This window comes from Ichthyophthirius multifiliis (genome assembly GCF_000220395.1).
Source record: "Ichthyophthirius multifiliis unplaced genomic scaffold scaff_1120509251099, whole genome shotgun sequence".
In the NCBI taxonomy this organism is placed as follows: domain Eukaryota; phylum Ciliophora; class Oligohymenophorea; order Hymenostomatida; genus Ichthyophthirius; species Ichthyophthirius multifiliis.
Genome location: NW_004086204.1, coordinates 817 through 14,397, shown reverse-complemented (window position 1 = coordinate 14,397; position 13,581 = coordinate 817). Strand labels below are relative to the sequence as shown.

Below are 13,581 nucleotides of genomic sequence, written 5' to 3'. Positions count from 1 at the left end.
ATATATATATATATATATATATATATATATATATATATATATATAATTCATATTAAATGTATATTTTATTAAATAATTTTTTTCCATTATTAATTATTTTGAAAATTAACAGCTATAATAAAATAGTAATAATATTTAATATTTAATATGCGAATTCATGATTATAAATTATATTATATGTCCCACTAATTTAATTTTTATTTAATCCCTTGTCTTTTATAGAGTTTCATATTTTAATGTAATTATTTATTTTATAATACTTATATGTGTGTGCTGTCCCATTTATAATAAAAAAATTTAATTTAATTTAAATAAATTAACAAAAAAATAAGTTTATTAAACTTTTATTAAACCATATTAACATAATATTTTTTTTGTGTATATTATAATAAGGTTTCTCTAACAATTATTTATTATTTACTTATATACTCATTTATTTTAATTTTTTTATATAGTTTTAATGATAAATATTAAAATTAAATTTAATTAATTTTTTTTATGTATATGTTATTTTATTTAAATAATAAATATATTATATATGTAATCATTAAAAAAAATATTAATATATTATTTTTAAATTTAAATTTATTATTTTTAATTATAAATATATTTATGATATAATTATAAAAAAAAAAATTATATTATTCATTTTAATATAAAATTTTTATATAATAATATATTTAAAAAAATGAATTATTCTTTTATTATTTTTAATATTAATTACCTAATTAATTATAATTTTCTAATATAATAAAAAAATTTTATATTTATTATTTTTATAAAATTTATTTATAATATAAATATTTACTTTAAATAATAAAAATTTTTTATAAATATTTTAATTGTTTTTCAAATATAATTTTTTTTTATCATATATATTTTTTTAATTATTATTAATTTAATAACTAACTATTTAAAAAAAAAAATTAAAAAATTAAAAAAATCAATCAATCAAAATATTGCAATAAAAATAAAAAAATATAACAAAACAAAAAAGCTAATAAATAACTAAACAAAATTAAATAATTAATATAATAATCAAATATTTTTATAAGGTATATAACTTCCAATTTATCTATTACTGATATATCTAGATTCTCTCAAATTAATTGGATTTGGGCTTTTTGAAATATAAGAATATTATCTTGGAACGTAATCAATATATTCATCGTAATTGTTAACCTTGACATATTATGTTCTTTTTTCTAATCTTTTTACAGGTTCATAATTTGTAACATGTTTAATTTCCACATAGTCTTTATATACCCTTTCAACTGGCTTATAGTCGACTTTTACTTCAGGAACATATGAAATATATTTTTTTTCAACAGGCTAATATTCGGTCCATTCTTGTCTTAAAGGAGGTGGGCTTAGAACACTAAATGATTAAGTTGTTATATAAGGATTTCTTGTTAAATAAGATGTAGATACTGATGAACGTCTTAAATAGGGTGTATATGATTTTGCTGGACTGCAATATGAATGCATTTTTGTATTTTTACTTTTTTTGATAATATTTATATTTTTATTTTTTTTATAATTAATTTTTATTAATTTTTTTTATAAAATTTTTTAATTGATTTTTTTTTTTTATGGTCATTATTATTTTAGTATTTTTAATTTTTTAATATATTTTTTATTAATAAAAATATTATTCATCAATTTAAAAGAGTTTTTTACATATTAAAAGTAAAAATTATATATAAGATAGCTAATTTATTATTTCCTAATTTAAAAAGAAAAATATTAAAATAAATAAAATTATGCTGAATACAATCAAATATAATTAATTATAAATTTAAATATTATAATTTTAATTAATATAATTTATATTATATTAAATAAATAATAAAGTTATTTTTTTTTTGATATTTTTTTTTATTTAAAATGGAATTTATATTTGAAAAAAAAACCTAAAAATTATGAACGAATTTAATTTATTTATTCTAAAAACCTTATTAAAAATATTTATAATAAATTCAATTAATACGTTTATTTTATAAGTTTAAATTTTAAAAAGCATGTATCGAATCAAAAAAAATCCAAAAAATCAATTAAATATAAATATACGCATTAAATAAATAAAATGTATATCAAATTATACAATAAAATACATTCTATATATTTTAAAATAAATATTATGAATGTTAAATGAAAAATATATATTTTTTGTTTATTTAATTTAAAAATAATTTTCAAATAAGACATAGTACAAAAAATAACAATTTACTATTTATAAAAAGGAGGGTGCCTTTTATATTGTTTATTTGAAAGTTTTTATTTAAATAAATATATATAAAAAAATGTGTAATTTTAAACTAAAGCTAAATATATAATAAAATAATTAAAAATAAAATAAAAAAACTATGTATTATTTTTTAAGAATTATAAAAAACATAGACAATTAAAAGTATCCTCTTATATATTTTAACTGTAAAACAGCAACAAGCCATGTTTCGTATTTCGTAAACACTCCCCCTAATATCCACAAAGACTGGCGTTTTAATAACATATAATTTGAAAAGCAAGGCCGTATATTCTACACATAATTTAATCCTGAATCGATGAGTGGATTATTTGATTTTTTATTAAATATAGATAATAAGTAATAAAAATTTAAATTTTATATTTATATATATATGTTTATAGAAAATACTCAAATATGTAAAATTTACAATTATTTGGATGTAATAAAATGTTAGATTATTTCCCAGAATTAAAATATTGTTTAGGCCTTAAATTTTACAAATTAAGTGCAGCCTCATTTGAAATATAAAAGCCTCCTTTTAAAAAATATATAGGGGTTCGTACATAGGAACAGTTAGATGATTTATTAATAAAAACAATTAGAAATGATAATATAGTAGAGTTTATGTAGAAAAGATATAAGCCAAAAGAATTAAATATAGCATATGATAGTTTAAATATTAATAATAAAAATACATATGAAGACGAAAATGTGAAAATAACTCCAATTATATTAAAGGACAAACAAAATAATTCACATATTTAGTACCATGTAATGATAAAAAATGTTACATTGTTAGATTTTGAATTAATTAAGGAAAAAATACCCTTAGAAAAGTAAAGTGAAATAAGAAATAAAGGAAAAATAAATATAGAAGGTAATGAATTTTAATTAAAAGATTTCTATAAAAAACCTTATGAGGTGAATTTTTTAATTCTGGATATTTAAAAAGACGAAGTTTTATAAAGTTTTCTCTTATCTGAATATTTTTAATAAAAAAGTCTTTTATTCGAAAAAACTTCTTTGATTTTTCATTTAGGACCTTCTTAAATTTTAGAAAAAAATCCTTATGTATAATTTGTGGAGTCTTTGGATTAAAAAAAGCATATTTTTTTGGCCAAAAAATACTCCTAAAATGAATAAAAAGATTTTGTTTAGAATTATTTACCTCTCTATTTCCAAAAATAGTAGAATATTTATCAACTTTTTCCTTATTTTTATCCCTATTTTGATCACTAAAATTTACTTGCGTGGAATAATTAATAAAACTATTCTTTTTTCGAAAATTCACCCTTTTTTAAAATTAAAAATGTATTCCTTTATAAAAGAAACCATAATCTATTTATAGACGAAGAAATGAATCTAAAATGGACATAAAGTAAATGTAAATATACACAAGAAAATTCAAAAATAATCGAGAAATATAAAAACTTGGAAATAATTAAAAACCTTATTTTTGATATAGAAAAAAATTAAAAATAAAATTTGGAAAAATATCCTGAAATTATCATTTTGGGGACAAGTAGTTCTAATTGTACAGAAAATAGAAATGTTTCAAGTTATTTGATTAGTTTAGATGAAGAAAATAGTATTCTATTAGATTGCGGTGGTAGTACTTTTTTATAATTTTAGAAATAATACAATTTTAATGAGAAAATTATTTAGGAAAAATTATAAAAAATTAAATTTGTTTTTGTTTCTCATCACCATTCAGATCATCATTTAGGACTTTTGGAGTTTTTATCATAAATTAAACAAAAAAATCCTGTTTTTGTAATTGGACCGAAAAACTTTTTGAGGTATTTGTAAAAATTTGATGAGAAAATTTAAAAATTGAACGCTTATTTTTTATTTCACGAAGAAGTATGTCTTTTTGAAAATAATTTTTAATATAAAAAATGCAGAGCAAGTAAAGTAATCGAAGATTTCGATTATATAGATGAGTTTGAAGATTAATATGAAGACGACTATGATAAAAAAACTTCAAAAAAAGTCATAAAAGATAACTTTTGGAAATTAATTTAAAAAATAGGAATATAAGATTTATAAATTTTCCCTGTTTATCATTGTAATTAATCCTGTGGAATTTTCATTTAAGGAAAAAATGGGAAAAAAATAGCTTTTTTGGGCGATTGTAAAGCTTTGGTTTAGTAAAAATAATAAATGAGATTTTTAAAAAATATAGATTGTTTAATACATGAATGCACTTTTTCAGATTAATAAATAAAAAGTGCTTTTGAAAAAAATCATTCGTATTTTTCTGAAGTTATAAAATTCGCGTTTTAATTAAATACGAAAAAACTTGTTCTTTCGCATTTTTCAACACATATGTGTTTAGAAAATTTATGGAAATAAATTAATGTAGATAATTTTTAATTTATTTATAAATAAGATTAAAAATATTAGGATTTTATTAATAATAATGTAATTTTTGGAATCGATCATCTTACTATTAATTAGAATAATTTAAATATTTTACCTTTAAGTTCAAGAATTATTTTAACTTTAAAAATATTATGATATTTATTTTTACTTATAAATATAAATAAATATATATATATTTTGTATTTTATTTTTAATTTTTTTTTTTTAAATAAATTATAATAATTAATATAATTATATTTAAAATTTTTTTTAAATAAATATAAATTTTATTTATAATAATAAATATTTTTTATTAGATATTTTATATAATTTATATAAATTTTTTTATTTTGATTTTCTTAAAATATATTTATTTAACATATAATCCATAAATTTAGTAGACTTAAAAAATTTTGTTATGAAAAAGAGTTATTTAAAACTAAAAATAAATATAAATTATGTATTCCTTTTATATATTATTTATATTTTTTATCCAATCATTTAAATAAAGTGAGGTTTATATACAATTTTTAACAAAAAGAGAATAAATATTTAATTTTCTTAAATCAAACAAACAAAAGATAAGATAAATAGAAAAAAAAAATATGCATAAATATATATTTTAATTTTTTCTTTTTAAAAAAATAATAAATTAAGCTTTAAAAAATATAAAACAATATCAAAAATGAGAAATATTTTATATATATAAAAAACAATAAATTAAATTAATTTAAAAAACTAATATATATAAAATGAATAAAGTTCATATAAAAAGAGAAAAAATTATTTAAATTCATCATTAACCTTCATATTTATTAATTTTATTTTTTTAAAAATTATCGCTATTTCTCTAACTTTTTTCATTATTATTATTTATATTATCATCATTAGGATCATACGTAAATCCATCAAATTTTTTACCATTTCCTATCTAATAAGTTTCCATAATAGATTCCGCATTTAATGATTATTTCTTGTTATTTTTATCTTAAATAAACTACTTTAACTAACTCTCATATTTTCTCTATTTAACTAACCCCCAATCAATATTATTAAAAAATTCATGCTTTTTTATTTATTCCCATCCTGGCCTTTTCAAAGGATCATTATTCATACATTGTTTAATTAAATCTTACGAACTTTCATCGAAATATTTACTAAACTAAATATTGTTATCCAAAATTTATTTCATAATAAACTACCAATTTCTCATCGGATGTATAAAAGGAGGTCTACCATGTATTAATTCATATAAGAAAATCCCAAAAGCCCATATATCGCATTTCTGAGTATATCCATGTTCATTTTAATTAATTTAATTAAGAATCATTTCTGGTGCTATATACTCTTAAGTCCCTATAAAAGTATAAGTTAAATCATCTTCATTTTTAAGTTGTTTTCCTAGTCCAAAATCAGAAATTTTTATATGTCCATTAGATGTTAATAGAATATTTTCAGGTTTTAAATCTCTATATACAATCTTCATATCATGGTGTAAATAATATAAACCTTGTTTTTTTTTTACTATTTTTTTTTTAAAAATAAAAAAAATACCTAGAAGTACTTCTGCGCCAATAAATTTTGCAGTTTAGATAGAAAAACGAGTATATTTTTTCAAATAAAAATAAAGGTCACCTCCTGAACAATATTCCATAACTAAATAAAGCTTATTTTATGATTAAAAGGCGTATCTTAAACTTACTAAAAAAGGACTTTTGTTTTCTAAAAGTACTTTTTTTTCACAATTCATTTTTCCCATAAAATTACGGGCTATTATTTTATCTTTTTTTACGATTTTCATTGCGTATATTTTATTGTTGCTTTTTTTTTTACTAAAATAACATCACCAAATGCACCATCTCCTAATTAGTCAAGTTTTTCAAAATCATTTATACTTATTTATTTTGTTGTTGGAGAATTTATAAATGGAGATGAATTTAATAAGGGGGAACTTATTTCTAGATTTTTTTTTTAAGCATATAAATCTTTAAGATCACTACACTTTTCGGTACTACATAATTTTTAGCAAACTTATCCCATTTTATTCTAGTTAAAATTTAGTTTTTAATGTTATTATATTTATATTGTATAATTATAAATTATTATTTAATAAAAATTAATATTTTTTAATATAATTTATTAAATATTAATTTTCATTCTATTTATTATATTTTTATAAAATTCAATATTAATTTTGTATTAAAAAATAAAAAAATTATATTTTTTAAATTACATTATTATTATAAAGATTTTATAATTAAATATTATTTATTATTCAGAAAAAAAATTAAATTGAAAAAAAAATATTAAATAATAAAAAATATATTAATGTAAATGTTTTTTTTTATATTATATAAAAATTTTTAAATGCAATTATTTATAATATATAAAATTAGTATTTAAAAATAAAGATAATATTATTTTTTAAAAAAAATTAATAAAAAATAATTATTAATTAAAATATAGAAAAAAAATATATATATAAATATATATATTTTTATATATTTTTATTTATATATATATCTAAATATATATCAAATATTAAATTATATAATATAAAAATTTAAAATATTAATATATCTTTTTTTTATTTTTTATATTTATCTTATTATAATACTATTGTCTATTTATATTTCTATATAATTAATTTTATTTTTTTATTTTATTTTTTTTTTAAAAAAAATATTTATAAATAATTGTTTATATTATTATAAATAAAATCAAAAAAAATATTATAAAATCAAATTAAAAAAATAATAGAAATTTTTAAATCTTTAATAAATAAATTTTAAGAAAATCTGGAAATTAAAATTATAAAATAATATTTAAATATATTAATTTTTTAATTTATTAATTAAAGATAAAAAGATAAAATTATAAACATATAAAATTAATAAAATTCAATATTATTAACTTTACATTAGTTTGTATTTTTTTTATTATTATTCTGATTTACTTTTATAAATATATAATATAATTTGTAAATTAGAAATTATTTTGTTATAAAATGGTATTTACTTAATTAATATTACATTTTTATTAGATATAATTAATTTTTATGATAATTATCTCTTTTTGCACTTATGGAAATTATTAGAATATGAAATATATACAGAGATAAGGTATTTTTCATCAAAGATAAGATTCGAGTTTTGGATATAATTTAAGTAGTTTTTGATTGAAAACAGAAATAATTTTTAAAATATTTATATTAGAACCTAAATATTCTACAACTAAAATCATTCTAAATAACTTTAATTTTAATTTTTTTAGGGAAATTAAATATATTAAAACCTTTTAATAATATTTATAAAAAAATAAAAAGTATATAATTTAAATAATTATATAAATAATGTATGGATATGTTATTATTGTTTTTGTTCGTACTTGTTAGTACTTTATTAAGATTTTTTTGATTATTTATATAATTATAATATTATATTAATTTTGATGTTTTAAATAGAATTTCGTATCCCCTTTATGAAAAATAAATTTTCAATATTTTTTTGTAATTTATAAATTTATCAATCTAAATTTATCTTAAGTATAAACAAATAATATTAATTTCTGGAAAATTATAATATTTTTTTTTTTTTATATATTAATTTTTCATTAAATTTTACGTTTTTAAATTGTTTGAGAAATTAGATACTAATATATTAATAAGTTAATAAAATAAATACTATTTTCTCAAATTTTTATACAATTAAATTTTATTCTATTAATATGAAAATATTTCAATGCTTTTATGATATGAGTAATAAAATATAAAATGTTATACATTTTATTTAATAATTAAATAGAAAAAAAAAAAAGTTTTAAAATATATTCGGATAATGATTAATAAAATATTTAAATAATTATTTTAAAGAATTTTAAAAAAGGAAAATAAATATTCAAATATCAAGATATTAAATATTATATGATTATATGAATGAATTTGTTGGTTTTAAATAAAAAATATATACATTTATATTATAAAATATACAATTATTATTATAAAGTCAAATTTTATAATTTTCAATGAAAAATATAATATTTATAATATTTTTTCATTTAAAATAATATATATATAATTATTATTATATTTATAAATTAATATATAAATAAAAATTTAATCTTTATATATTAATTTCATAATAAAAAAAAATTTTTTTTTGTTTTATTAAAATAAAAGTTTTTTTTTTTTTTTATATCACTAATAAATAAAATTCATTTCCTTTTTTTTAAAAAAATAGTAATAAATAAATTAAATATTAATAAATTTTATTAAATATATGTTATTTTTATTAAAAACTAAATAAAAATTATATAATGTATATTTTTAATTTCTTTTTTACAAAATAAAAAAAAAAAATTCACCCCAATATATTTTATCTACTATTATCTAAAAAATTAACAAAAACCGATAAAACACATATATTATCTTTAGAATTTTAACATTTTGATTAATAAACGAGATTTTTCGCCACATTTTTACAATTCGAAAAATCTTTAAAAACAACATCTTTTATATTCTCATCTTATACATAATCCCATAGTCCATCTGAAGCAACCACAATATGATATTTTTAATCCATATTGTTTTCCAAAATAATTCTATTTATGGAAGGAATAATAGAAATAAAACCATTTTATTGAAATTTTAAATCTCCAAAACTTCTACTTACTTCTAAAATACCTTAAATTCTTCCCATACTTACATAACCTCCAAATTTTTTTATTCTTTAAATTTCTTCATCCTTACTTGCTCTATGATCAATAGTTAATTAAAATGATTAATCATTAGTATATAATATAGCCTTGGAGTCTCCTAAGTTAGCACTATATAAGACTTTTTAATTATTTTCATTTCTAAGAACACATACAGTACATGTAGTGCCAGTTTCTTATGCTTATTCAGGTATATTTTCATATATTAATTATGACATTTCTTCAAATACTTTAATTAATATTTCTGATATATCTTTATTAGGATTTTTTATTAATTTTTCTGTTAATATTTATGGTAAGTTTTCAACTACATATTAAGTAATTTATTGGCCATTATGACCGTCTAAAATTCCAAAAATAAATTCATTTGAATTTATTTCTTTAAAAAAATGTGCATCTTCCATTTATTGTTTATAAATAATGTTTGGATCGGAAAAAATTGCGTACTATTTTATTTGACTTATATTACTTAAAGGTTAATGTTTTTATATTTTATTGAACATTTTTTTTATTTTAAGTTTTGTTTGTTTGTTTTAAATATTATATATATTTATTGTAGTAGTATTATTTTTTATATTTTTTTATAGATTAAACGCCTTTTTTATAGATTTTTATAAATTATTAAATATTTTTTTTTAATTAAATTAATATTTTAAAATAAATATTATTTACATTTATTTTACTCAAGTATTTTTATAATAAAAAGTAGTAATATTTGGAACTAATATCTTTTTTACATTAATATTAAGTTATTATTATAAAAATATTAATTCGAATATAATTTTAATTTAATATTATTAATTATATTATATTTAATAAATTTACAAATATTATTATTTATGTAATATTATAAAATTATATAATAAAAAACTTATTAATTATAATTAGCATGTAATTATATGAAAAAATACTTTTAATTTTTAAATAATATCAGTTTTTTTTTTTATAATATATAAATTTTTATTAAAAATTAATTTTTATTTATATAATTTAAGAAAATTATAATCAATTATAAATATTTTTTTTTAATTTAAAATAACTTTTTATATATTTTTTTTTTGTGGCGTTATTATAATTATAATATATAAGATTTTAAAAGAAATTAATATAATATTATAATGACATAATAAGTATAACATTCGAATTTTAATAAATATTTATACATTATTTGTTATTTGAAAATAAAATAAATACTTTATATATATAATTTTTAAATATTAAATGATAATTATAATAGTAAATATATTATAAAAATAAAAAAGTTAACCATTTTAATAAATTGATTCTTTAATTATATTTTTTTATCATTCTTTTTTTTTTATTAACAATTTTATATTTAATAAAATTAATATAGGTTCTTATATTTTTTAAATAAAATAACAGAAAATCAATTATTTATTTATATTTGCTAAAATGGATGGATTATATATATAATTTATTTATAAAAAATATTATAAAATCATAATTATATTATATTTTTTATAATTATAAAAGGAAAAATAGAATATATATATTTTTTTTTTTTGAATATATATATTTTTTTTATTATATAAGATATTATATTTTCAAATTTAAAACCACAAATCATCAATTATCTATTTATATTTTTTTTCATATTTTAAAATATAAATAATATATACATCTTTAGCTTTGTATCTTTCATTAGGATTAACTTTTAGTAACTTTTTAATTAATTAAATAGAAGCATTACTTAAATTATTAGTAATATAAAAGTTTCCAGCTTATATTTTTCTAAATAATTCTTCATCATCTTTTCCTAATTGAAAGAAATAAAAATAAAATTAAAAAACAAACAGAAAACCTGTGAAAGGAAACTTTCCGCACAAAAGTAAATACAAAATAATTCCTAAACTCCACACATCAGCTGGCTTTCCATAATATTCACATTTCCTTGTTAATTCAGGTGCCATATAGCTTGGAGTACCACAAAAAATATTCAATTTTTTATCATTTTCGATTTTAATAGCAAATCCAAAGTCAATTAATTTAACTTATTAATTACTGTCTATCATTACATTATCAAGTTTAATGTCTCTATGTACAATACATTATTCATGCATATATTATATAGCTTAAACCAGTTATTTTAAAATAATTTTCGCATTTTTTTCTTCAACAATATTTCCATTTAAATTTCTTATATATTATCTTTTTAATAAAATTATATTTACTATTATTTTATTTTTAATTAAAAATAAAAAAACCTTAAAGTATTTTAAGAAATAAATTCCATTAAAAGGTTAACATCATTTTTAGTATTAAAAATTTTAAATAATTTAATAATATTTTTATGATTTAAAGACTTCAAAATCTCTATCTCGCGTTTTACATTCTGCTTTTTTTAAGGATCTAAAAGTTTAAATTTATCATATACTTTTAATGCATATTTTATATTAGTTTACTTTTCTATTACTAATTTTACTATTGCATAACTTCCCTTACCTATTATATCCTTTATTTCATATTGGTTTATTGTATTTACTTATTAATTATTATTATTATTATTATTATTATTATTATAATTATTATTATTATTACTGTTATTACTAATTTAATAATTGCTATTATATTAAATATTTTCTTGTTTTTTATAATTTTCTGAACTTTATAATTTTTTATTTGAAATTAATGTATTTTCCTTTATTTTTTAAGATGATTGTTAATATTATTCTAAAAAAAGTGCATTTTTTTCTGTTTAATTTTATTTTTTATTTATTTATAATTTATTTTATATATAAGCCTTTGTTATTTAATGCAATTTATTCGTATCTTTAGAAAAATAATTATTATTATTCAAATTATTATTATTAGTATTATTAATTATATTAGAATTTGTTTTTTAGTGAACTTTATTATCAGTAAAACGTCTTTTGAAATGAAATTTTTTATTTTTTTCATTTTGATTCTATTAAATATTTTAATTATTTTCTTTATTTTGATTCATCTTTTCTAATTAAAAAAAATTATCTATATAATGCAATTAATCTAATTATTTTAAATTTTAACTTGATAATATTTTGGAATATAAATTATTTTATTTTAATACATTCTAACAATCTTATATTATATTATCACATATATTCATCTTCTCTATCTTTGTTTTATAAATTTATCTTTATTAAGATGTTTAAGGTCTATTAATATTTCTACTTATTAAATTATTCTCATATATTTTTGTTTATACATTTGAAAAACTTTGTATCATGTTTCCCTATTTCTTATATTCGAAATTTTCATTATCATCTTAGTTTTAAAAAACCTCTTAATTATCAGATTTATACGCATTTAAGGTTATTTGTCTATTTATTTTCCTCATTTATTATTGATTTATTTTTTTTAGTTTATCAATTAAAATTGCATCCATATTATTCTGCTTTTTTTAACATAAATATTTTTAAAAACTTGTAGTCTAATTATTTGTAGATCCTTTTATTCTTTATTAGTTACTTATTTTTCGATTTCCTGTATTATTTGTTTTTGTAAAAATAATAGTTTATTATCTATATTTTAATAAAATTGATTACTTATATCAAATACATTCTAGTGTTAGCTATTTATTATCATATTAAATAATAATAATAGTTTTTTGTTTTTGTTTTTATATTTAGTATTTTTTTTTGAAAAAAAAATATATAAATAATATAATTTAAAACAAAAATATTAAATATTAAATAGATTATAAGCATTAAAATTTATATATATATAAATATATATAAATATATATATATATAAAATTTATTAAAATATAACCTATTTTATAAAAATTAATAAAAAAAAATACAAATATTTATACAAATTTACATATATATTAGAGAAATAATTATTAAAAAATATTATCTTATTTTTTTTTTTATAATCTTTATATTTTATATTAAATTAATCTTAAAAATTTTTATAAATCTTTAAAAATAATTTTTTTTTTTAAATATATATTTTAGATTATATTTATTTATTAATTAAATTAGATTCATATTTAATAAAAAATTATTATATTATATTATATAATTTTTAATTAAAAGAAAAAAATTTTAAGAAATATAATTGAAATTATCACTCATACTTATAAAAATAAATTATTTTTATATTATTTTATGATTAATATCTATATAAAAATAAATAAATTAGAAAATATAATATATAAAGATATAGATATAGATAAATATATATATATAAATATATATAAATATATATTATATATTTATATATTTATATATTAATATTTTTATATATATTTA

At 14.8% G+C, this 13,581-nt stretch overlaps 4 protein-coding genes across 4 annotated transcripts, besides 22 other annotated features; all 4 read right to left on the bottom strand. All coding sequences in view use genetic code 6, as the record gives it.

The window, feature by feature from the left end:
• Positions 1-45: a microsatellite.
• A 509-nt stretch (positions 46-554) lies between these two features.
• Positions 555-611: a microsatellite.
• A 166-nt stretch (positions 612-777) lies between these two features.
• Positions 778-833: a microsatellite.
• Positions 834-853: 20 nt separating this feature from the next.
• Positions 854-900: a microsatellite.
• Positions 901-935: 35 nt separating this feature from the next.
• On the bottom strand, positions 936-1,534 carry IMG5_141460 (hypothetical protein). Its single transcript, XM_004031311.1, has one exon. It carries the CDS (start codon positions 1,486-1,488, stop codon positions 1,039-1,041), a length of 450 nt encoding a protein of 149 aa, XP_004031359.1. The 5' UTR covers positions 1,489-1,534; the 3' UTR covers positions 936-1,038.
• Positions 1,494-1,572: a microsatellite.
• Positions 1,528-1,588: a microsatellite.
• A 195-nt stretch (positions 1,589-1,783) lies between these two features.
• Positions 1,784-1,829: a microsatellite.
• Positions 1,830-4,689: 2,860 nt separating this feature from the next.
• On the bottom strand, positions 4,690-6,704 carry IMG5_141450 (protein kinase domain protein; the record flags this gene model as incomplete). Its single annotated transcript, XM_004031310.1, has 4 exons — positions 6,167-6,704; positions 5,815-6,121; positions 4,728-4,780; positions 4,690-4,697 (listed from the first exon to the last, which is right to left on the bottom strand). Exons 1-4 carry the CDS (start codon positions 6,411-6,413, stop codon positions 4,690-4,692), a joined length of 615 nt encoding a protein of 204 aa, XP_004031358.1. The 5' UTR covers positions 6,414-6,704.
• Positions 4,872-4,924: a microsatellite.
• Positions 6,318-6,353: a microsatellite.
• A 187-nt stretch (positions 6,705-6,891) lies between the features above and the next one.
• Positions 6,892-6,941: a microsatellite.
• Positions 6,893-6,936: a microsatellite.
• A 144-nt stretch (positions 6,942-7,085) lies between the features above and the next one.
• Positions 7,086-7,147: a microsatellite.
• A 111-nt stretch (positions 7,148-7,258) lies between these two features.
• Positions 7,259-7,284: a microsatellite.
• A 34-nt stretch (positions 7,285-7,318) lies between these two features.
• Positions 7,319-7,366: a microsatellite.
• Positions 7,367-7,472: 106 nt separating this feature from the next.
• Positions 7,473-7,511: a microsatellite.
• Positions 7,512-8,574: 1,063 nt separating this feature from the next.
• Positions 8,575-8,615: a microsatellite.
• Positions 8,616-8,666: 51 nt separating this feature from the next.
• Positions 8,667-8,716: a microsatellite.
• A 36-nt stretch (positions 8,717-8,752) lies between these two features.
• Positions 8,753-8,803: a microsatellite.
• Positions 8,804-9,130: 327 nt separating this feature from the next.
• On the bottom strand, positions 9,131-9,729 carry IMG5_141440 (protein phosphatase 2c, putative; the record flags this gene model as incomplete). The annotated part of the gene is made up of 2 exons (XM_004031309.1): positions 9,131-9,211; positions 9,283-9,729. The coding sequence occupies 2 exons, from the start codon at positions 9,727-9,729 to the stop codon at positions 9,131-9,133; spliced, it is 528 nt and encodes a 175-aa protein (XP_004031357.1).
• Positions 9,730-10,890: 1,161 nt separating this feature from the next.
• IMG5_141430 (protein kinase domain protein) lies at positions 10,891-12,290 on the bottom strand (the record flags this gene model as incomplete). Its single annotated transcript, XM_004031308.1, has 3 exons — positions 10,891-11,102; positions 11,148-11,494; positions 11,551-12,290. The coding sequence occupies 3 exons, from the start codon at positions 12,288-12,290 to the stop codon at positions 10,891-10,893; spliced, it is 1,299 nt and encodes a 432-aa protein (XP_004031356.1).
• Positions 11,829-11,883: a microsatellite.
• Positions 12,129-12,170: a microsatellite.
• A 749-nt stretch (positions 12,291-13,039) lies between the features above and the next one.
• Positions 13,040-13,077: a microsatellite.
• Positions 13,078-13,474: 397 nt separating this feature from the next.
• Positions 13,475-13,578: a microsatellite.
• Between the last annotated feature and the right edge of the window lie 3 nt (positions 13,579-13,581).